The sequence below is a fragment of the Eleutherodactylus coqui genome, chromosome 3 (genome assembly GCF_035609145.1).
Source record: "Eleutherodactylus coqui strain aEleCoq1 chromosome 3, aEleCoq1.hap1, whole genome shotgun sequence".
NCBI lineage: Eukaryota > Metazoa > Chordata > Amphibia > Anura > Eleutherodactylidae > Eleutherodactylus > Eleutherodactylus coqui.
This window is the reverse complement of record NC_089839.1, coordinates 303523944-303547908: the sequence shown is the minus strand read 5'-3', so window position 1 is coordinate 303547908 and position 23965 is coordinate 303523944. Positions and strand designations below refer to the sequence as shown.

The following is a 23965-nucleotide window of genomic DNA, read 5'->3' as shown; positions in this document are numbered from 1 at the left end:
ACAACATTCTCCCTCTCCCGCAGAGCACCTCCTATGTGACCCCTCGGTCCACACAGCAAACTGCTCCCCCCCGGGCAGCTCCTACATGACCCCTCCCCGTCCTCACAGCAATCTCCTCCCCACCCAAGGACCCTCACAGAGGAGCTCCTACATGACCCCTCCATCCTCACAGCATTCTCCCCCCTAGGACCCCCACAGAGCAGCTCCTAGGTGACCCCTCCATCCTCACAGCATTCTCCCTCCCAGGACCCTCCCAGAGCAGCTCCTATGTGACTCCTCCATCATCACAGCATTCTCCCTCCCAGAGCAGCTCCTATGTGACCCCACCCCGTCCTAACAGCAATCTCATCCCCGCCCCATGACCCTCACAGAGCAGCTCCTATGTGATGCCTCTGTCCTCACAGCAATTTCCTCCCCGCCCTGGGACCCTCACAGAGCAGCCCATAGGTGACCCGTCCGTCCTCACAGCATTCTCCCCCACAGAGCAGTTCCTACGTGACCCCTCTGACCTCACAGCATTCTCCCCCTCAGGACCCCCACAGTGCAGTTCCTACGTGACCCCTCCATCCTGACAGTATTCTCCCCTTCAGGACCCCCACAGAGCAGCTCCTAGGTGACCCCTCCGTCCTCACAGCAATCTTCCCCCTCAGAGCAGCGCCTAGGTGACCCATCGGTCCTCACAGCATTCTCCCCCTTTAGGACCCTAGGACTCCCACAGAGCAGCGCCTATGTGACCCCTCACAGCATTCTCCCCCCTCAGAGCAGCTCCTACGTGACCCCTCCGTCCTCACAGCATTCTCCCCCCCAGAGCAGCTCCTACGTGACTCTCCCCCTCCCTCACAGCTTTCTCCTCCCCCTCAGAGCCCGCCAATACTCCACATCTGCGGCCCCCTCCTGCTCTCGCGAGACCTCCCTCCACCTCAGTGGGAGGATTCAGCGCAGACTCTCGCGAGATCTGACGGCGCGGGGTTACCAGCGACGACTTCGGGCGCCATCTTCTCTCTTCCCTCACACGCACGGCGCGGCGACTCCCACGGTATAGCAGGCTGCGAGCTCCGCGGACATGGCCGACTACTCCACAGTTCCACCACCCAACTCGGGCTCCGCCGGGGCCGTCAATGACGCCTTCAAGGATGCGCTGCAGAGGGCGAGACAGGTGAGCGGAGGAAGCGGGACGGGAGCGGGAATGGCGGGGTGTAGGCCGCGAGGGAGGAATGGCGGGGTGTAGGCCGCGAACGGGGAATGATGGGCCGCTGGTCCGAATGGCAGGCCGCCGGCCGGGAATGGCGAGGAGCAGGCCGCGAGCGGGCAATGGTGGGCCGCTGGTCCGAATGGCGAGGAGCAGGCCGCGAGCGGGCAACGGTGGGCCGCTGGTCCGAATGGCGAGGAGCAGGCCGCGAGCGGGCAACGGTGGGCCGCTGGTCCGAATGGCGGGGAGCAGGCTCCTGGGGGCGAATGTCGGGATGTAGGCCGCGAGCGGGGAATGGCGGGCGCTCCTTCTCCGTGCTGTGAGGGTGAAGTCTCAGCGCAGTATATTCTGTATATGGCGGCTCTCCATGAGGCCTCACCAGGGACTGGCTGTACAGACTGACTCTGGATCCGCACAGCCCCGTTACATGAGCCGCCATTCACGCGGCCGTCCGCACTATTGCTCCGTGAAAGCACTTTTGCGCAGACGCAGGTTTTATCCCCGCGTTCCTCTATATTCATGAGTGCAAAAAGAAAAAAGAACTGCCCGCCCCGACTAATGACGCTGCTTTAGCAATTATCACGACCGCGATCCTCCATGATAGTCTGACGTGAAGGCGAATCCGCATAGAAAATTGGCGCGGGTCCGGCTCTGGCCGAGATCTACGGACCGAAATCACCAGTTAGTCTATGGGAGCGTGAAAAGAGGCACGGGGGTTACACGTGTGTGCGGGGGTTACATGTGCGCTGCGGTGACCGCGACGGGCGATGAACACGACATCATGGGGTATTATCGCACGTGTGAAACGGATGGGGTTAGAAACACGGATGCGCAATAAAAAGACGCGCCGCACATGTACAGCGGAATCGTCCCTTTTCATGGATACTGCATGCGCTCCCGTGGACGAGGCGCCGTTTGGCTGTGTATGATATATATATATATTCTCCAACCCCCGCTGCGCGTTATTGCCTCGCTGTTATCGGTGTTGTGATGTCGTGTTGTCTTGTAGTTTTTGGCGCAGATTTTAATCCTTTTAAGGGGGTTTCCTCAGGATGCGACGTCAGTGGTTGATCGGCTGCGGTCCGTCCCTCGGGATCCAAACCGATCGACTGTTTGTGCGCCTGCTGACCACGCCGCGATTACACGGGTCGGAGTGGAAGCAGCGGGATTCTAGGCTCCGACTGCGGTGTAGTGGCCGGCGCTTGTAACTGCAGGCTGGGGACCCATTGATCTCAATGAGAGCTGCGATTGCAGTTACAAGCGTTGGCCACTACACCGCGGTTGGGGCCTAAATTTCCACTCCGACCTCTGTAATTGCAGTGTGGTCAGCAGACACCCCCCCCCCTTTCCTTTTTAACTTTTTTGAGGTGTTTGCTGGGAGTTTTCGTTTTTTGAAGGAATTTATGAAACTGTTTACCCTAGCTTCTGATGTAAAAGTTATAATTTGCACGTGGCCCACTTGTGCAAAAGTTAAATTACTTTTTGTTTTTTCTTTTTATGCCTATTGATGTATAAAGCCCGTTGGGTAAATGGTACGAAGCCTGGCTCAGTAAATTTCCCTCACAGTTTGTAGATTATTTAGGTGATTGTGGAGGGTAATGCTGTTTGCACTGGCCTCCCGGTGGGCAGAAATGGTATAGCCACAAACTAATGCATCATGGGAGTGATGTGAAGGTGACACTAACATCAGGCACTGTCTTGATAAGTATCAGACAGGGGGCAGCACTGCATGGGAGACAGGTACAATTTACAGGTGCAGGGATGGAAAAATTAACCAGGCAGCAGTCCTCAGGATCGGTCATCAATAGTTAGTTGCCAGATACCTGTGGCTCGGGACCCCCAGCGATGGGCTGAACAGGGGAGGAAGTGACCTGGAGCTGAAGTTTACAGATCCTGGCATCTCCTTCAGTTGTGCATCAGTTCATATGGCTTCATATACTTTAAGTCTGTTATCAGCCCCTACAGGCTGTGGGAAGGCTATGTGGTGTTTGTTCTGTGGGTTACTGACAGGAAGTCCTGAGAACTCCCCCGCCCCCCTCTCCGTTACGTTTACACTTCCTGTGCGTAGGATCATTATACAGTAAACATTGGACAACTTGGAGCGTTTTGGGCTGGTTTCCTGGCACTTGGAGTCATACTCTATTGCACATACAGGTTTCCTGGAAGTGGCAGCGTGAGCCGCCCGCAGCGCTGGGTTCAGTCTCTAGGCTTGTTTTCGGAATTTCATACTTAAAAATTCAGTTGTTTCGGTTCGGTTACGCGGGCGTATGCGTTCTTCTATTCCTGAAATAGAAACACGCACACAGTAAGGTTGCCTGCAGACGGGCGGATTTGCATTGCAGAATCCGGAGCGGACGTCCGCCTCCGGATTCCGCAGCAAATACTGGCCATTGTATGCTACGCAAATTAATTCTTCATGCACACGAGCGGAAACCAATTGCAGTTTCCGCTCGCAGAAGAAAAATCTCAGCATGCTCCATTTCTGTGTGGCCTCAGCAGGGACAGCTCCCATTGAAGTCAATGGAAGCCATCCGACCTGCAGTCTCTCCAGAATGTCAATTCCGAATTGGCTGTGGGTTATCCGTGTCATCGAGTAGTGTCGGCGTGGGAAATTCTGTGCTGCGCATGTGCGATGGCCAGACCACCCGCAATACTAAAAAAGAAAGACAGGTACACAGGGTCATTATAGAACGGCCGCCTCTGTTTCCTTTAATGGCCCACATGGCCGTGGGTTTTATAAACTAGGTAACTCCTTTAACGGCCGTTGTGTTTCCCCCCTACAGATTGCTGCAAAAATCGGAGGTGATTCTGGTCCACCTGCCGTTACCAATGACTATAGCTTTTCTGGGCAGAAGAGACCGCTGGATGACGGAGGTGCGTTTATAGATGTGGAACTTTCTTCAGATTCACGTATGTTAACACAATGTTGGATACCAAATAAATGTTTTGTATAATGTCTTACAGTATTACCTGATGTATGCGGACTTCCTGTTTTCTGTCTGATTATTGCTCTGGTGTATTATCTCCTCCCGGTGACGTCATGAAATCCTTATTGATGATGCTGTATTATATTGTAACACTGAACTTTTTGATGCGTTTTTACAGCCAGTACAGGAATTGGATCCTCAAAAAAAAAAATTAAAAAATAGGTCCATCTTCCTGGTAGTTCTCTCCTTTTGAGGCATTGCCAGCATTGTGAGCTTTAGTGTTTCCTTGGCTTATTTGTTGCCTCTCTAATCTATAGCACTCACTACTGTAGACTGTTGTAAGAAAAATCTGCACAGCCAAGTGTGAAGGTGTACATTAATCTGTGACGCACACTTCAGCATTCATACTCCTTTAATATCTGTATAAAAATGCACGGCTGTTTATACTAACCTCATAAAAAAGGCAAGGTTTTTGGCACACAATCTGATCAAACTATGTGGGCCCACCCACCGCGTCCAGGCCACGTTATCAGATTATGCACTTGGAATCTCGTATTATTTTAGGCAGTTAGTATAAACAATTGTGCATGTTTATATATATATATGTATGTATGTATGTATGTATATGTGTATCAAGCATGTTCATTACTATAATTGTAGCCACAGTTTATTGTGCATCTTCACACTTAATTTATTTGTTGGGTGTGTATTTCTGTGGGTCTGGCTTCCTACACGTGTCGTACACTCCATTTACCCATCTGTCCCAGTTGGTTCACTGACAGTATTTAGCCAGGTATGCTGTATTCCCATCCATGTGGAAGCTTTTTAGCCCAAAGAGAGGTGTAGCGCTAAGAACCCATCCATTTAGTGGACCCATATAAGTTAGATCAAATTATGCACTTAGAACTTAGCATTTCTAGACTGTGTCATTGGGGAACAGCGAAGACCTTGGGTATAGCTACTGCTACTAAGCAAAAGAGTTAACTCCCCTTACCAGTTATGTGCAGCCACTAGGAGGCGGACACTAAATAAGTTAACTCCTTCTTACGGCCATACCCTACCTGCAGCCACTAAGTTAAATCCATTTTAGCTCAGTGTCCATAGGAGGCAGGCCTTTCTGCTGCAGTTCTTCAGACACTGGATTTCTTTAGACTTAGTGACAGAATACTCCTATTACCCTACCGAGGAAGGCCATCAGGTTTGCTCTAACTGCCCTGCTGATTCCATTCTTTCCAAAGCCAAGGTGGCACAGAGAAGCCTTAACTTTTCTGTGACCCGCCAGCGAACATCCTGTCGCTCAAGTGCCCTGGACTCTCCTCCCAACCAGAGAGAGGTGTGAAATGACTAGGGATTGTGCTGGACGTCGTGGCTTTTCGCCTCCAGGACAGGTAAGTATGTGTAGCAGTGATCCCCTTCCTATGGTCGTGTCCAAAAGCCAGTGAACCTGTCCCAGGGGCATCTACCACGATGCCCCTTTAGGGCCCTGAACCCGGATGGGCATGTTCTCTTATGAAAGCTTCCAGGCCCATTGTGGAGATGCTAGCCAGCCAGAACCTGACCAAGAGGTATGATGCTGAGGAATCATTCCTTCCAGAACGTGGGAGATCCAAGAAACGACTGCTGTCTCCAAGGTCGCAGTGTCGTACTCCGTTGCCTCCTTCCTCTGCCTTGACCACGTCCACAGCATCAAACTCCGCAGTCTACTTTAGGGACAACTGCTCCAAGGGCGAAACATCTAAATTTGTGTCATCCAAGGTTTTTGCTATGGTAGATAAACATGTAAAGGCATTTAGAGACACTCTCCATGTCAACTACGAACAGTCCATTGCCAATGCAGACGCCTCCTTCCGCCGTGCGCGTAAGACATTTCCCACTCATGTGGAATTTGAGGATGTTGTGTCCAAAGAGTGGTCCGTTCCAGATAAGCGTTTTCTCACCTCCAAACTCCCCGAGGAAACAATTGAGTGGTCTTCCTCACAATCGGTGGATCTGCCCGTATGTCGCCTCTCCAAGCGTACTACGCTGCATCATCTTTCAAGGGCCGGCATGATAAATGTCTGGAATCCTTCACCAAATCATCCTTTGAAGCGACATGGTCTGCGCTCTCTTTGCCTTATCCTGGGTGAGTAGGGCTTCCTCTGGACGAAACAACTACACCGAGGCATCCCATCCAGTGCTCCTCAGAAGAATTTGGCTGAACTTTGCCCGTCAGTTCTCTCAGGCAGACAAGTTCCTCTGTCAGGCCTCTTTGGATGCCACCAGGCTCCTAGCCTGTTCTGTGTTTTCTGTGGCAATTTGCCACACGTTGTGGCTCAAATGTTGCTCTGCAGACACCAGCCTTCCCTTTACTTCAGCCTAATGACAGCTCCACGAAGGTTCTATCGGCTCGGGGTTCGTGGCAATTCCATATCTGTATGATATGCTGATCGAGGCATCATCCCTCAGAGCCAACGTGGAAGGCCTAAAGATAGTGCCAGACACTCATTCGCTTCAGCTGGATCATTGATCGGCCAAAAATGTACGCTGCATTTGACAGCATGGCTGTTGAATCGGCAGTGTTGACAGCCCAGGGGTTCACTTACCCTGTTGTTCGAACTATGCTTAAAGCCAGGAAACCCTCTTTGTTTTGAATCTACCATAGGGATTGAGCTTTGGGTCTTGAAAAGGCCAATTTTCTGCTCTGTCCTCTTAACACCTACATCCTTCCGTCAGCACCATGTGAGCTGAACTTCTGCGATTTTGGAACGTTGCCTTCCTGATGGCAATCTCTTCTATCTGCCGTGTCTTGGAACTTGCCACGTTGTCATGTGGGTCTCCCATTTCTCGTGCTTCATTATAACGGGGTGGTGCTCTGGCCCGCTCCATGTTTTCTTCCCGAGATGTTTTTGTCTTTCCACCTCAGTGAGGACATTGTTCTGCCTCCTTTGAGTCCGGAGCCTTCACACCGTACAAAATGTAATCTTCACAAGCTAGTTGTCGTACCGCGCTTCGGATCTATTTCCCTCACACAGAATCATTCCGCAGTGTTCATTCTCTGTTCCTCATTCCTGGAGAACTCCATAATCGCCTGCTGGATCAGTTTGACGATAATGGAGGCTTACTCCCACCCCCCGCAAGGGCAGGACTCTGCTTCTTTGGGTCATGGCTCGCTCCACTCAAGTGGTGGGTGCATCTTGGGCAGGTTTGCAAGGCTGCGACCTGGTCTTTGCTTCATATATTCTTAATCTCACAGGCTGCATACTTTTTCTTCTGTGGCTGTCTTTGGTCACAGGATTCTGCAGTACCTTGATCCCATCACAAGCAATTTTGGCTAACAACTGGAGACTGATTTTGAGTGTCCTGAGGTCTTTGCTGTGTCCCCCAATGACACAGCTGACCAAACAGGATTTTGTTACTTCCCTTTTTCTGGCATGTTCATTGGAGGAGACGGCTGTTCTGGGCTTCCCCCTTCATGTCTTCATTTAGTTGTATGTTTTATCCTAGCCCACATGTTCAGTTAGCCCTAGGGCTCTTAATCTCCTACTGCTTGAGTACAAACTGATTTAGCTTAGTGGCTGCAAAAGGGGTACAGCTGGTAGGAGATGTTAAAGGGATTGTCCCGCGAAAGCAAGTGGGGTTAAGCACTTCTGTCTGGCCATATTAATGCACTTTGTAATATACATTGTGCATTAAATATTGGCCATACAGAAGTTATATACTTACCCCCTCTGGTGTTGGCGTCCCCGTCTCCATGACGCTGACCGAAGCCTTCTTCTGCCTGGATTAGACGTGCTTGTGCAGTCTGCCCTCTTCTGTCCCGCTCCAGCCGCAGAGGTCTTCTGCGCATGCGCAGAAGACCTGTGCGGCGCGAGCACGCCGGAGCGGCCCCTTTAGCAGGACAGAAGAAGCAGACAGCGCAAGCGCGTCTAATCCAGGCAGAAGAAAGCTTTGGTTGGCGCCATGGAGACGGGGACGCCAACACCGAAGGGGGTAAGTATATAACTTCTGTATGGCCAATATTTAATGCACGATGTATATTACAAAGTGCATTAATATGGGCCATACAGAAGTGCTGAACCCCACTTGCTTTCGCGGGACAACCCCTTTAACTTAGTGTCTGCCTTCCAGTGGTAGGAGCTTACCATAGGTCTTCGCTTTGTTCTCCAATGAACTTCTGAGAAAAGGATTTTACGGTATATATTTAAAAAAAAATCCTGTATGGTAGTTTGTCTTTTTTTTAGTGCGATTTGTATAAACAGTTGTGCGTTTTTATGCAGAATGAAGTGTATATGACTGCCGAAGCATGATTGTTACTGCACTGCATACTGTTGTGTATTGTTTCAAAGGCTTATTTCAATATAGTTGACCCTTTTTTTTGTTTTCTTTCCTATTTAGATCAACCAGAAGCAAAGAAAGTTGCTCCTACTAATGACTGTAAGCAGTACAATCTATCTGTAGATTTTGAAGATGCATTTTTTAAATTAAGTTTCTAATCTAAATTCACCCTTTTCTTTAAAGCGTTCCAACCTTCAATGCCTCCCATGCACCAGCAACAGAGGTGAGTTGTATAGCCCTGCAGGCCTAGGATACATTTTCCTGCATGTAAAGAAATGTAACTCATATATTTGGCAAACCTCATATTAAAGTGACTATCCTGGACAAACAAAGATGGCTAAACGGCTTCTATGTCTACCTAGTGTACACTGTGCACTAGTATGCATTATTAGACACCACACACCTGATTTGACCAGTATTGTACATGGGAGCAGCACTGGCTAGTCACATAACTATAGTTTCTACAAGGTGTTTTTTCATCTATATCACTGGAGGACACCGAAGACCTTGGGTATTTGGTGCCACTAGTAGGCGACACTAAACAAAAAGTTAGTCCCTCCTACCAGCTACATCCCTTCTGCAGGCAGCACCCACTGTCAGTGCTGGGATACACATATCGGAGCGGAAGCCGCTGCTCTGACCCCTGTGTTTTGGCTGGCGTCATAATTGTAGGTGTTAATTCTTATTAAAATCAATGGGAGCTGCGCTTGTATTTGCAGGGCCGGTCATTACACAGAGGTCGGAGCAGCGGCTTCCACTCCATCCTTGGTGTTTTCCAGCACTGACAGCAGCCCATCCTTCCTCTCAACTGGAAATATGGAAACATCAGGGCATGTAGTATCTTTTATCCATCTGTCACATTTACTATAATTAGCCAGTAACTGATGTAAATTATAGCTAAAACCTGCGTAGATGAAATTGAAGTAAAAGGGCCCCATTATATTCTATACTTGTTATCCTGTTCTTTGACTCCTTGTTGCTCCTTACAGCAGAATTATCAAACCATTCCATGACTGAATTCATCTCACTTTCTTGCAAATCTCATAAGCTAGTTTTTAACGTATATTTTTTCTCTTTTCCCGTTTAGGGCTGTTCTCACAGAAGAGTACAAAGTTCCTGATGGAATGGTTGGATTCAGTAAGTACAGTAGAATTTAAATCCTGTTTGCATTTTTTATTTACAGTTTATATTTTTTACACTTTCCTTTCTCCTCCCTTTTTAGTAATTGGCAGAGGTGGTGAACAGATATCACGCATTCAGCAAGAGTCAGGATGCAAGATACAAATTGCACCTGGTAAGTTATTTTGTCAGAGCTCTTCAAAATTGAAGTTGAAAGCAGGACACAGCGCTCTGACAACAAAATGCAATACCCAAAGATGGCAAACAAAAAAAGCACGAGATTATTTGGCCGGTGTGACTGGAGTGTCCACTGAAGACAAACCATCACCTATGGTCCTGGATTACCTTGAATTAACAATCAGGTTCCAGATTGGACACCCTGTCCGGCTGATGGACATCCACAATAGGAGAGCACTCGCTGTACTTCTGGAAGATCCTAAATTACTTCGGTTATATTCATAGTGCAGGAAAAAAAGATGCCTATATGCTTTTCCTCTTAAAAATTGGTTATTTCCTCAAGAAAGCTTTTATAGTGTGGTGGTGCTTTTTTTAAAAAAAAAAAAAATATTGCTGGTTGATTGTAAATTGTTTTAGGCTACTGAAAATGTATTTGAAATATTGGGGTATCGTAAATGGATTTCCTTGTGGTACTGCATGGAGCCAGGACCATTTGTTATATTGAACAGCATTTTATTTTTCAAAAGTGATAGTTCTTAAGCAACCAGAAATGGTCAGTGTGTGAACTGCAAGCTTTTTTTTTTTTTTAGATTGTCACACTGAAAACGTTAAAAGAAAAATACCGTCAATTTCTGTCTGATTTTCAGACCAAAAATCAGATGGGAAGAACTTCAATGTGCAAGTAGCGTTAAAGTAACACATCTTTGACATTAATGGGATATTCCAGTACTACACTATTAATGACCAATGTTCAGGTTGGTCATCAATAATTTGATGGAGTGGTTCCTTCACTCAGGATCCCTATTAATCAGCCAATTGAGCTGACAGAGGTGCTCAGGTGAGCGCTGCTGTCATTCTCTTCAATCAGCTGATCGTTGGCGGACCCTGCCGTTCAACTGTAGATGACCTATCGGCTAACTTCCCGGAGAATCCCTTTTAATAAACCCTTATTATTTTTGTCTTGTTGCAGATAGTGGTGGTATGCCTGACAGGTCCTGCATGTTAACTGGCACACCTGATTCTGTCCAGTAAGTAAAACTACTGTCCTTTTTTTAAGATGTGGTCAGTTCACATTTCTTAAGTGTTTGGTTGTTTTTTTGTTTTGTTTCTTCTAACTTTGTAGAGCTGCAAAGAGACTACTGGATCAGATAGTGGAAAAGGGAAGACCTACACCATACCATCATGGAGATGGTCCAGGAAATACAGTTCAGGAAATCATGATTCCAGCCAGTAAAGCCGGTTTGGTTATTGGAAAAGGAGGAGAGACAATTAAGCAGTTGCAGGTATGGCTGTGTACTATTGTAGGATACTGGCTTTTCAATTGGCTTCTTTTCAATGTGGATTCAACTTTACTCTTTTAATTCAAAACAGGAACGTGCAGGGGTTAAAATGGTGATGATTCAAGATGGACCTCAGAACACTGGAGCAGACAAGCCATTAAGAATTACTGGTGATCCATACAAAGTGCAGGTAATAAAAGGAAAAAAACGTCAACCTAGATGACATTAAACAAAGACTGCGATCTATTATATCTTTTTATTTTTTCTTCACAGCAAGCAAAAGATATGGTTTTAGATTTAATACGTGACCAAGGAGGTTTCAGAGAAACGAGAAATGAGTACGGTTCAAGAATAGGCGGAAATGAAGGGATAGATGTAAGTATGCTTTACAATTACTTAAACCTCAAGGTCTAATACATGCGGGTCCCCACCTACCCCTGACCTGCATCTATAGGAGACCTTTATGGCCTATCATGAGTAGATGGGAATACTACATTTAAGCGGCATAGCAGCAGGATATTACATCACTTTGTAATCTGTGGGATCTGCCCACCACCCTCCCCTCCTGCTGATCATGAGAATGAAGGAGATGCAGCCTTGATTTAGCCTTACGGCCCTTTCTATGCTTTAGCTTTGAGGCTTTGAAAGAACTGCTGCCGATACTATTTACTTGAATTTGAGCAGGAAAATAAAGTGAATAGAATGTAGCATCGAATCGGTGTTGTGTCCTTGATTCTCAGGATAAATGGTGGTCCCAGAGGTTACACACAATATTAAAGTGATAATTTATTGCATTTGTATGCCATAATTTTATAAGAAAATACCCATTCTACTCTGATCTAGCTTAACATCTATTTTCATACCCCTAGATGTTAAGATTCATGTGCAAAGCTGTTTGAGTCTGTACTATAATTTTTTTATTTTTTTTTGTAAAAGGTTGCTTTCTGCAGACAGCTTTGTACGATATGAGTGCAACAAAACATCTTGTATTTAAGATAGTTGGGTGGTAATTTCATATATTTTCCTTCAGGTCCCAATACCACGATTTGCAGTTGGAATTGTAATAGGTAGAAATGGTGAAATGATCAAGAAAATTCAAAACGATGCAGGTGTTAGAATACAGTTTAAACCAGGTAGGTGTACTACGTGGCGTTTGTCAAGTTGTTTCGACGTTCTGAAGCGTCCTCTAAAAGATGATTTCTTTTGCAGACGATGGATCAACTCCAGAAAGAATAGCACAAATTTCCGGTCCTCCAGACAGGTGTCAGCATGCAGCTGAAATCATAACAGATTTGCTCCGTAGTGTCCAGGTTGGTTTAGTCTATATGAACTGTTTGAAGAAGGAATCAAACTCGTAGTCTCACAAGCAGTTTGACTTTTAGCTTTTTAAGTCAGATTTTACAAAGTTTTTGTCTACTAATATAGCTTTAAATGACTTAAGGATACATCCTACTTAACAGATTTTAATGGGGAGAAGCTTCAAAAATTTCACATGTTGCATGAGTATTTTAGTGCAGATTTCACCCTCATTTGAAAAGGTGAAAATTTCACAACATAAATTGAAATGCTTAAGGCCCCCTGTCCACAGGCGTTGCGGTATCCCGCAGCGGATCTCCTCTTTCCCGAGACTGGAGAGGGAAGGAGTTATGTTATCTGCAGTTCTTCTTCTCTGCCGCCTCTCCTATTCGCTGGTTTCATTCACTCCCTATTTTCAGCCATCCAGGATGGCTGCAGTAATTTTTTTTACTATCTAATACACACTACTCTGATTGGCCAGTGCTTATCACTTAAGTGGCTCTGACCAATCTGAGAGCAAACATAGTGCGTTAGTCCGACACTACCAATGCTCTGTGGGGATTAGGTAGTGAAAAGATAATTTCGGCCATCTGGGAGCTGACAGATCGAAAGGACAGCAGAGAACTGTGGGTATTTTCCCCTCTTCAACAGTAAGGAGAGGATTTGTCTGGAATCCAAAGGGTTGCTGTAACATGGGAATTTAACATTGGCTTTTCATGTAAATGCTTATATTTAAATGTAGGCTTTACAGATTCTCACTCGTTTATTTTTTCCAATTTTACACAGTCTGGAAATGCTGGTGGTCCTGGTCCAGGTGGAAGGGGACGAGGCCGAGGCCAAGGAAATTGGAACATGGGCCCCCCAGGCGGACTTCAAGAATTCAATTTCTTTGTTCTGACAGTAAAAACTGGCCTCATAATTGGAAAAGGTTTTAATTTATATCTTCTATTTTTAAGATGCTTAAATATCATGTGGTACCCTTAATGCTTTAGTCTCTGTAAAGAGCGGCTCCTGTTCTGGCAGACTTGAGTGTGCCATCTATGTATTAAATGAATGGCTGTTTATCTGGATGACTGTTATGTAATGCATTTCCCCTACAGTAGCAATTATTCTTTTAAAGGGGTTTTACACTCCCTATGCCCAAAACAATATAAAGGAAATTACTCCATTCAGCGCAGGACCGTGGGCTTCTAATGTAGAAGCCCTGAGGCAAGGTTACAGGACATCACTGGTGACATCCTGCTGCCCACCCATTGGCTGCAGCAGTCATGTAGGTTAATAATCCATGTGACTGCTGCCGCCAACGTATACTGAGCGACATCCAGCAGGAGCAATGGGAGGCAAGTGCATTTTTTTTTTTTTTTTAAATGCCCTTCATCTCACCCACTGCCTTGAATGCAAAATGTCAGCAAATGCCCCTGAAACATAAGTCTTCACAATAGCAAAAGTAAAAGGAATATCACCTTACTTAAACATAGCTCTGACCAGACTGTTAGGAGGTGTTAAGACCAGGGGATGTGTGAGGACGTCTAACTAGCACAAGCAGCTCCAACTGTTTAATTATCCACCACCATAGTTACAAGCCACTGTGTCTATAGTAAACATTTCCAGATGCTTAGCTAAAGGAAATTTGGTCTCGTGACACCCTTGACACCCACCATCTCCTCCATTTGCAGTGAGGTTGTGAACAACTGAACTGGAGTAGAACTGGATAGTCTTTATGAATCCAGGTTTAGTTTAGGCGCTGACTACGACTGTGTTTGTGTCTGGAGACTTGGGGGTGACCACCACAATCCTGCCTTTGCTGTTGAGCAGCACACAGCCCTCTGCTGGTGTAATGGTCTGGGGGGCCATCTCATATGACAGTCTGTCACCCCTAATAGTGGTACGAGGAACAATGACAGTTCAGAGATATGTTCAAGACATCTTGCAGCCACATGTGTTGTCTGTCTGTCATGGCAGGGCTTTCAAGAGGGATTTTATGTATGTGACCATCTGGGATGCCAGCTTCAACAGCCTATGAATTTGCAGGATGTAAAGTCTCAGTTACAGCAAATGTGGACTGATGTGACGCAGAATAACATCCAGGACCTGTATAACTCCTTACTCACCTGTTTCACATCTTGTATCCAAGCTGGAGGTTGCCCAACAAGAGTACTAGAGCCTCCATGAGCACCCCTATCAATTTTGTATCCAATCTAGAGGCGGTACAAGAGGGTACTAGAGCCTACATGCCTGTCCTTATTACATCTTGTGCCGTCTCTAGTTGGGATAACAAGATGTGGTATGGAAGGCCATGGAGGCTCTAGTACCATGTTGGGCTGCCTCTAGTTTGGATACAACAGGGTATTGGAGACTCCCTTCAAGTGTTTCCACAGTAAATGATGTTTTAGCTCTGATATTGTAAACTCTTTACAACATTTTGCACGTTTAATGGTATTAAAGTTAATTTTTGATAGTATGTGTACAGTGAATATTCCAGCAGTTAAACAAATTTGTAACACTCAACGTGATTGTTAATGGTCATTTGTTCTTTCACAGGGGGTGAAACTATTAAAAGCATAAGCCAACAGTCTGGTGCCAGGATAGAGTTGCAAAGGAACCCTCCACCAAATTCTGACCCAAACATGAAGTTATTTACTATTCGTGGAACTCCCCAGCAGATAGATTATGCAAGGCAACTTATTGAAGAGAAGATAGGGGTAAGTAAAAAAGAAATGCCTGCTTTGTCTCTAAACCAGGTTGTAGGGAAGTCTCCAGTATGGTTGTTCCTGTGGTGAACACTGGAGCAGCTTTACTAATGCTATCTAATAGTTACTGTGAAAACTTGGTGTTCACAAGAACTATTCAAATTAATGTTCTTTATCCAATTATTGGACTGAAAAAACTGTCTACAAATTGGATGGAAAATTCATTTGTGTGCATATAGCTTAACTCTTAAAACGTGCCAGCTTTATCACGCTGGCTTATGCTGAATGATAAATCTGGCACAACTTTAGGCTGTCCAGTCTAAAGCCCTATTTACCCAGGGCAAACTTCCCTACAGCGTGTCCCAGTGAAGCTCGCTCCTGTGCTGTAACACAGGCGCGAGTATTGCTGGCATCGCTCAGAGCAGGGCTAGCATGGAGGTAGGCGGCTAGGAAGAGTTCTTCGTCCCCCACCCGCCTCAATTCCTTGCAAGCAGACAGTATCAGAAGTGAACGACTGCTGTTTCTGCTGAACGGCTAGTTGTTCCATTTTCCCGCATGCAGAGACTGAACTGTTTGATTGCAAAGTTTTATACTAGTTTTTCTTTTCTTTTTGTCAGGGTCCAGTTAATCCACTAGGCCCTCCAGTTCCTCATGGTCCACCAGGTGGTGTACCTGGACCCCATGGACCTCCCGGACCCCCTGGCCCTGGCGCACCAATGGGACCTTACAACCCTCCACCATATAATCCTGGTCCCCCAGGACCAGCACCTCAGTAAGTATTAAGGAACACACCTCGTACACTAATATTCATGGGTTTTGTATATATTTACCCTGGTGTATTCTGTTCTTGCCTAAAGTGGTCCTCCTGCACCCTATGCCCCTCAGGGCTGGGGAAATACATACCCGCACTGGCAGCAGCCGGCCCCAGCAGATCCAAGTAAGTTGTGTTAAGAGTCTGTGTTCCTTTTTCTTTGAAGTACTAGCATTTGTCATGATTTTTAGACATAATGCAACTTGAGTATATGTAAAACAGCATAAGTGAGTGTGTGCTTAACTTCCACTAATTAAGATCTTCAGTTTTTTGCCAAATTTAGTTGTCTTGCAAATAAAAGTTATAATGCATGTGCTTCCTTGCTGTGATCATAATTTTTATTTGTGTGATCATAATGCTTCATTTGGTGGAGACTGGCAATCATTGACGTGTTTCTGAACATGCTTTAGTGTCATCCATTATGAGCATGGTTTTTCTTCACACTATACTAGACGCTCTTTCAGTTGCTACCTTTTTGCCTCCATGCTCTATAGTTCAGATTTTAGTGCAGATCGGCTGCAAGTGGTAAAGATTAAAGGTATTCAAGCAAGTCCTCTTTTAGGGTTCCCAACAGGCCTATAAAAGTTGTAATATAAAAAGCGGTTCTTATATACAATAGTGAAAATTTAGAAGGGGTTATCCCACAATTGACTTATCACCTATCCACATAGGTTTGATTCTGGGTGTTTGACTTCTGAGACTCTTACTGATCCTGAGAAAGGAGGTCCCATGTTGCCCTCTCTTCCTCACTACACCCCCTGCTGACTGTACGGTTTACACTGCCGCTCGATTCAGCTGAAACTACTGGAAAAAGCTGAGCAGTTGAACTTGGTTTTCTCCCGAAGCCCTATTAAAACGAATGCAGCAGCACATATGCTTGATCAACACTGAGGAAGTATAGCGAAGAAGAGAGGGAAACTGAGGACCCCTGTTCTTATGATCGGTGGGCATACCACCAATCAAACCTTAATCGCGTATCCTACTCGAAGGTAATAAGTCAGTTGTGGGATGATGTCTTTATTTTCGGCAGCTGCCATGTTGCTGGTTGTTTGATGTGTGTAAAAACGTAAGTTTCCATCTGAACACTGTTCTATGTGTTTATTTGAAAAAGGTGGAATCATTGGGGAATACATTTCATTACTTGCCCTGCAATGTCCGTTCTGGTTGCTGGTGTCACCCATTGACACTTCTCTAATGGAATTGGTTTCCTAAATCAAATTACTGTGCAGTGACAGCTGCACTTTCCAGGTTGCTAGTTATCTGAGTAAGGTCTGTACAGACATTGGGAAAGTGCATCAAAACTGTTGCAAATGAAAAGTGGAATGCTTACCTGTAGCAACCAATCAGATCAACAGGAGTAACTCCACGTTTCCTTGGCAGCAGTTTTAAATCAGGAATGCTGGGAGACTTTAGCTCTTGCATAAAGCTGCATCTTCAGTTTTTCAGGTGCAATGCATTTGCAAATCCTATACTTTTATGTAGATTAAAGCAGCGTTAAAGAAATTGTCTCGTGAAGACAGCCCTTTTTACAAATTTCTTTGCTGGTCCAGTATCCTTAAAACATACCCCCTTTCCTCCCCGGGCGACCAGCTGTTGTATATTTGTACGCAGCTTATACTTGCTATATTTGTAGAACTACAAATAAATCGCCTACCATAAAATGCACGAATGGGTAAAGCAGATGCTGCTGTTACAACAGCTTTCTGTTGTGGTACATAGAGGGGGGAGGGTGCAGAGGCCCCCATTATGTCAAAATCCATCAATATTTTTCGTAAATGGAAGGGTGGGCATTTTGGTAATATTATGTAGACATAGACTGCTATTCTTCAGTACACTATAAGAGTGTGATGTTTAATTTCTTAGGTAAAGCAGGAACAGACCCCAATTCTGCAGCTTGGGCAGCTTATTATGCTCACTATTACCAACAGCAAGCACCCCAACCACCTGCAGCTCCATCTGCTGGACCAGCTCCAAACCAAACTAATGGACAAGGTAGCAAAACTCCTTAACTTTTTTCTTTTTTTTTTATTGACCTCCGTGTACCGAAGTCCCCTGAGCTATTACAATCTTGCTGTATTTTGACTCACACTTATGTGATGTAGGCATCCTAAGGATTGCCCCCTTCTTAGGTGGCATGTTGACCTTTTTGCACACACCTTACATGCTTTGCATGCACTCATGTGGAACCCTTAACAGCTCATATCTGCTTTTTTCCCCCCTCTTTTGAAATGTAAATATTTTTTGCAACTTATTGTTGTGTAATGCTTTTCCTTTAGTTGAACCCCCAGCTGCACCTCAAACTGGACAAGTGGACTACACAAAAGCTTGGGAAGAGTATTACAAAAAAATGGGTATGTGATAAGTTATTGCCTACATGTCAGACTTGGTTTAGTGGACCTTTTTTTTTTTTCCTTTCAATTAAACTTTTAAAACCTCTTATCAGATTTTTTTTTTTTTTTTTTTTTGCAACTGGCTATGCCGAAAAATGTTTGCCCATTTTCTCCGGTTCCCGATGCCTGTATCTTAAACACTGCCTCTTTTCACTGAACTAGGTCTGTTTAGAAGCTGTATAGTCAATCAGACCTCAGCGGTCAACTGCTGAGGTTTGTGATGTCCCATCGACTGGCTGACTGCAGCTTATAAACAGGATATCAGCGGGGAGAATGGGGAGATGTTGCTGGTCTGGATATAGGCTCGTTCTATATTTTGGGCATGGCCAGCTTTTTTATTTTTTTTCCTTTAAATTCGAAAAGCCTTTTGTTCATAACATTTTTGTAAGTCTGCTTATTGCTTTGTTTGTTTTTTAATCCTATTTAGGTCAGCAAGCACCACCTCAAGATTACTCTAAAGCATGGGAAGAATACTATAAAAAGCAAGGCAAGTATATGTAAAAGGATATTCCAGGATATTTTAAAATTTTTTCGATAACTGACAAGTCAATAGATGATTGTCAGGGATTCACCACTCTGATCTTCGCTGATCAGTTGATTCCTGGGGCTGCTGTCAATAGGTATGTGCAAAAAGCATTGAGCATAGCGCAGCAGCCGAGGTTGGTACTGCAGGCGTCGCTCCAGTTGACTTAAACAGGAGTTGTGCTTGTAAAACCAACCTGGGCTGCTGTGCAATGATTAGTGCTCCGTGCTCTGACCACAATGACAGCGGCCCTTCCGGAAACGGCTCATCAACAGGAATTTGAACAGCCAATCATTTTTTTGATCAGTCAGTCATCAATAGAACATGTAAAAATGTCCTAGAATATCCATTTAACAAATCTCACTTTGTTTCATTGGCATAATTTAATATCTGCTTGACAGTCTTAACCCCTTAACATGAGCGCTGAGATCTGCTGTTAACACTTTACCCCCCCGATCAGTATTCCGAATCCCCTCTGAGATCATGAAATGCCATTCAGTTGCCATGGCAGCTTTTGGCCTCCTGATGCCTGTGGCGTGGCTTGATAGACTGCGTGTCAGAATGCGGCATAATGCATTGATTATTGCATTATATAATCTATAAGCAATCAAATTATTGCAAATTCAAGTCCCCTTCGGGGACTAATTAAAAAGGATAAATGTGCAAATGAGTTTGTTTGGGGGAAAAAGGTATTTAAAAGTTAAATAAAAAGAAAAAACATTTTCCCATTTCTAATAAAATCAAAACAACAAAGCCAAAAGTATATTTTTATTGCGGTCATAAAAGTCCAGTCTATCAAAGTAAGGGCTTATGGGGCGACAATCTCGTGCGAGTTTTGTGCATTGCGAAACAACCAAAACTCACACAAATATGAACTTCATTCTTTTAAATGAACTTATTCACATGAGCGAACTTTTTTTTTTTTTTTTTTTAATCGCAGTATGTTCTGTTTGGCGGTCCCTCAGAACGCATTGCCCATTGTTTTCAATGGGACCTTTTAAAGATATTACATGTCATGTGATGTCCATGCTAGTGTATTGTGATGTTTCCCATTGATCACTTACAGGAGGTATGAGGCATCCTAAGCAGCCATTCTGCCAGTTCTGTACTGGCTGGGACTTCTACCACACTTTCCTTGTGCCTTGTGTTGCCTTGCTCCAATTGGATGCAAAGCAGCATTTGATTGCCTGCCCCTCTGTTTCAAGTAATCGGCAGTGTTCCCATGTCCCTGTTACTAGAGAAACCAGATGCCAAACAGGCAGCGGAGTGAAAAAGTGCTGGAAGAGAGGCCCCCTAGTGGTAGCCACTTCAACTTGATTTTCAGCAATTAATATAATGGAAGCATACTGCAAGATCGAGGTTATATGCAGGTTGTTGGATGCGCATAAGTTGCATGAAAAATTGGTGTCCATTTATAAAGCTTTATTTTGTTTGTTTTTGTCTTAGGACAAGCAGTTCCAGCTGCTGGTGCTGCTCCACCTGCTGGTCAAGCAGATTATAGTGCTGCCTGGGCGGAATACTACAGACAACAGGCAGCATATTATGCTCAGACGAGTCCACAAGCAATGCCACAGCATCCTCCTGCGCCACAGGTAGGAAGTTAATAAATGCTATTTTGTATATTTATATTTTGGGGGAATCTATTTTACCTTTGCAAAAAAATTTTTTAGACTGTAAAGCTTTCCTGTTCAGCACAATGTTTGTGTGATCACATTTTCCCCTTTCAGGGCAAATGAAAAAACATACAGGAAGCAGCCAACATGTTGTTAACCCCTTTCTCCTTAGGGTCTCTCCTGAGATGGCTTCCTTTAAAAAGGATTTTCTAGTTTAACACTTTGTATATCTCTTATGTATTTCCTCTGCACAGGGCCAATAATGCGAAGTGGACAGTACAGTATTTGCTTCATTGTGTTGGGGAAAACCTTTGTTAAATGTTTGGATGCAGACGCCTTGATGAAGATCTTAAATTTTTTTTTTGTTTGGTTTAAAATGTTTTGAGAAAATGTACATAAAGGATCACTACTGACAGGAGGTTATATTTCTGTGTAGAAATGAAGACTCGGTTTGTTTTTAGTATATTAGTGTAGATGTACACATTCCAGCAAATGTATTTGCAATTATTATGTGGTCAATGCTTTTGTGATACAAATGTACTTTTTTCAATGTATACTTTATCACTTTTAAAAATGCCTGTTTTGTGCTTTACAATAAATAATATGAAACCTCCTGTGTCGGTAAGTTGGATATGTGAGTATTTAAATGAAAACCTCTTATTTTATGAATGATTTTAAAAAGAATGAGTTGCATAGGAAAAAGGCGCTGAGGCTTTGATTTTATCACAGAAAATGGTCGTTCACCTTTTCTTTCTTTTCTTAGAGTTGAGTTCTACTGTTATGAGCTGTAGACGCCATAACGCCTCTGTTTGCATGTATATACATTTATAGCAGACAGATTCCACTGCTTGGTGACCACTGTTCAGACATGTAAAGTTGTCTCTTCCTACCAGTTTGCATTCTTATGCGCTTTTTTTGTTTTTCATTGACTTATTTACTTACTGACTTTTTATTTTTTGATGTAGTATTCAGTCATGTAATATTGACTTAAGGCATTTAAAGTGCCGTCACTGGGGGGGGGGGGGTGTTAATGTGGTACAGTTAACTGCAAACAGTGGCTAAGTAACTTTGGGGGGGGGACTGCAGGCTGATGCAAATATATTTTGATTTTACTTTACTGTGTCCAAAACAAGTAGTGCAGTGCTTATTTTATGCAATTGCTAGTTGATTATTTCATTGGGTCCCAATGATTTTGCCCTTTTTGCCTAAGTTCTAAAATGTTGTCTAGCGCTAAAAAGCGAATTGTGCTTTCTCTATATGCACTGTAAGTATTGCACATAATGTTCCTTTACAGATTTTATATACAGTGCTGTAGATTATATCATTATTTTGTGGCTTTCTCTTTTGCAGGTAAGTATTTACATGTGGATTTAGCTACAGTAGGAGATAACAACCTATTTGAGAATGTAAAACTTAATTTAGGCTCCGTGCACACTGCGTTCGAGCCCTACAATTTGGCATGTATGCTGGCAAAAAACGTCAAATATAGCCATAGGGCTCCATTCAGCTGACGCAGGCCAAAAGTGTCTTTGGCCTTTAGTTGGGCTGATTATGCATCAGTATGCTTTCTAGTTGTGTAAGAAAGCAGTGGACTATGCAAAAAAAACAAAAAAAAACCCATGCATTGTTTTTAGCATTAGTCTTTGTATGGTATCTGCCTATAATGGCGTACGTTGGAAGTATATTTTAGGAAATCTTAACATATACCTCTGACACAAGGCTTGAATGCAGTCTGCAAGAGCCTTTAGTCCAACAGGGAAACTGTAAATGTGAATTTAGCTGCCAGGCTGCAGATTTGGCATAATTTTCTTTTAGTCCGTTGCCTTTTTTATTTCTGTGTTTTGACGTCTGAACTCTTAAAATGAAGAAGCGTAATGAAATTTCAGTTAGATTACTTGGGCAATGTTTTTGTTTCCTGCTTTTTTATTTCTCCACTTCTGTCTATGAAACAGGTGGGGGCATTGAATGATCTTATTCTGCATGACATCTTGTCTTGATTTTTTAAAGTCACCAGTTTTATTGATATACGATTCAGATTACATTTATTATGACCTTTACAATCGGAGGCTGTCTAATTCATTTCAGGTCTAAAATTTCTATATAGTTGGGAAAGAGTTGAAATAATAATGCATCAGTGCCTTCCCTGACCTACCACCTTAGGTTCTGCTGCACAATATGTCAGGTAAGCACAACCTAAGGAAGCAAACGCATTATCATGTTGTCCCATTTTAAAGGTTTGTGCTTTTCTCTTGCCAAAATCTGCTCCACCAAATAATGTTTCTGGACTGAATGTTATGTTTTATTAGGGAGGTTTTCTTTTTTCATTCTTTTGTTTATTTTCTGCAGACATTGTGTTTTTTTTCTCTTAATCCTGTAGTAAAGGCATCTAATGTATTCCTGTTAGCTTTCTCTGTACCGTTCTCATGCTGTTTGACAGTACACGATGGCAGACATTGATGTCCATGGTTTTTATGCAAAGCGAAAGTTATGACCCTGTTGTCTCTCTTTTTTTAAGATCATTTGTTTCGTAATCTCTGAAACAAAATGTACTGATTTTAATCTCTCAAAGTCCTGCATAACTTGTACATTTTAAAGAAAGTTTCAAAATCCTGCCTTCATTTTCACACACAGTGCTGAAGATGCTGCAAATGATAGCTCTTAATATCAGGTCCTGAGGTAGTTCCCACCCATAAGGAGGAATCCTTTCTGTGTATGCCATTGGTGAGCCGATGAGCATGGACCTAGAAGGGCTCATGTAGAAGGTAACACCGTAATAATGCATTATAGTGCAGACTGTCTTTTTTGATCACTGTTGATGCTTTTTCAACTGGTTTTTTTATTCATACTGCCCTTGAAGTTAATCCTTTTGTGCAGTAGTGTTTATATTCTCATGACTTGTGTAGATAAAAGTGAGCCTGATTTTTATCTGAGACACATTTGCTAGAATCTCGGTTGTAGGACTGTTTCTAATTTTCTGAAGTGCACTGAATTTCGTTATGTTGCTTGCATTGAGAGGGCAAACAATTGTTCTGCGTGTTTGTTTTTTCTTGTATATATTTCCTATATTCTGCATTGTGGGTGAGTGCTGAGCAACAATTAAGTTGTATCCCAGTTTTTTTTTTGTTAGCTAGCTCCTGACATAAAATAGGACTGTAATATTGAGCAAAATGCATTGTTTATGTGCACTGGTATGAAGCTGTAACTGCATCTCTATGTGACTGGTCCATATCCAATTGTGTAAACGACACCAGATTTTTATTTTTAATGTTGAAAGTAGCTGCTTTTCCAGAAAATATACAGTAACCTTTTCTTACCGTCCCTACAAATGGACATTAAAATCAACTTAGTTTGTGTTAGACATCAATGCAACTGCATATTGATTACGAATTATCACTGTACTCTTAACAGTAGAGATGACGTTTTGTATTATGACAGGCAATCAATAGTAGCTAGTCAGGGTCATCCACCTAGTACCTCTAATAATAAGCAGGCCACTGAGCTGATTTCTGCAGGAAGCAAACAGCTTTGTTCTCTCTGCAGTGGTAAGGCTTGGTCTTACAGACTAAGTTTCAAATTCACTTCAGTGGGAAATTTGCATTCAATACCAAACCTGGCCACTGCTGGGAGAACAAAGCT

The 23965-nt window shown here is 43.8% G+C and overlaps 1 protein-coding gene and 1 long non-coding RNA gene across 5 annotated transcripts; both read left to right on the top strand.

Annotated features, from left to right (window-relative positions):
* The first annotated feature begins 962 nt into the window (after nt 1-962).
* Nucleotides 963-20945, top strand: FUBP1 (far upstream element binding protein 1). Of its 4 annotated transcripts, none has more exons than XM_066597827.1 (21): nt 964-1156; nt 3973-4063; nt 8491-8529; nt 8614-8653; nt 9518-9567; nt 9653-9724; nt 10697-10754; nt 10850-11009; nt 11098-11196; nt 11280-11381; nt 12037-12139; nt 12216-12316; nt 13089-13230; nt 14844-15004; nt 15610-15764; nt 15850-15929; nt 17667-17795; nt 18080-18154; nt 18621-18680; nt 20163-20308; nt 20584-20945. In XM_066597827.1, exons 1-21 carry the CDS (start codon nt 1064-1066, stop codon nt 20590-20592), a joined length of 1965 nt encoding a protein of 654 aa, XP_066453924.1. In that variant the 5' UTR covers nt 964-1063; the 3' UTR covers nt 20593-20945. The 4 variants fall into 4 exon arrangements, with proteins under 4 accessions (XP_066453926.1, XP_066453924.1, XP_066453923.1 ...); XM_066597826.1 differs by having other exon boundaries at nt 3973-4099; XM_066597829.1 differs by lacking the exon at nt 17667-17795 and having other exon boundaries at nt 963-1156.
* Nucleotides 20946-21346: 401 nt separating this feature from the next.
* Nucleotides 21347-23607, top strand: LOC136621942 (uncharacterized). Its single transcript, XR_010791283.1, has 2 exons — nt 21347-22511; nt 22961-23607. It is a non-coding gene; the product is annotated as an uncharacterized lncRNA (long non-coding RNA).
* The last annotated feature ends 358 nt before the right edge of the window (nt 23608-23965 follow it).

Bases quoted from the DNA above. Each gene is read 5' to 3' on its own strand.
- FUBP1 (XM_066597826.1), top strand. From the start codon at position 1,064: ATGGCCGACTACTCCACAGTTCCACCACCCAACTCGGGCTCCGCCGGG. The intron at 8,530-8,613 runs GTAAGCAGTACA...TTTTCTTTAAAG, and splicing joins AGTTGCTCCTACTAATGACT to CGTTCCAACCTTCAATGCCT. The intron at 10,755-10,849 runs GTAAGTAAAACT...CTAACTTTGTAG, and splicing joins GGCACACCTGATTCTGTCCA to AGCTGCAAAGAGACTACTGG.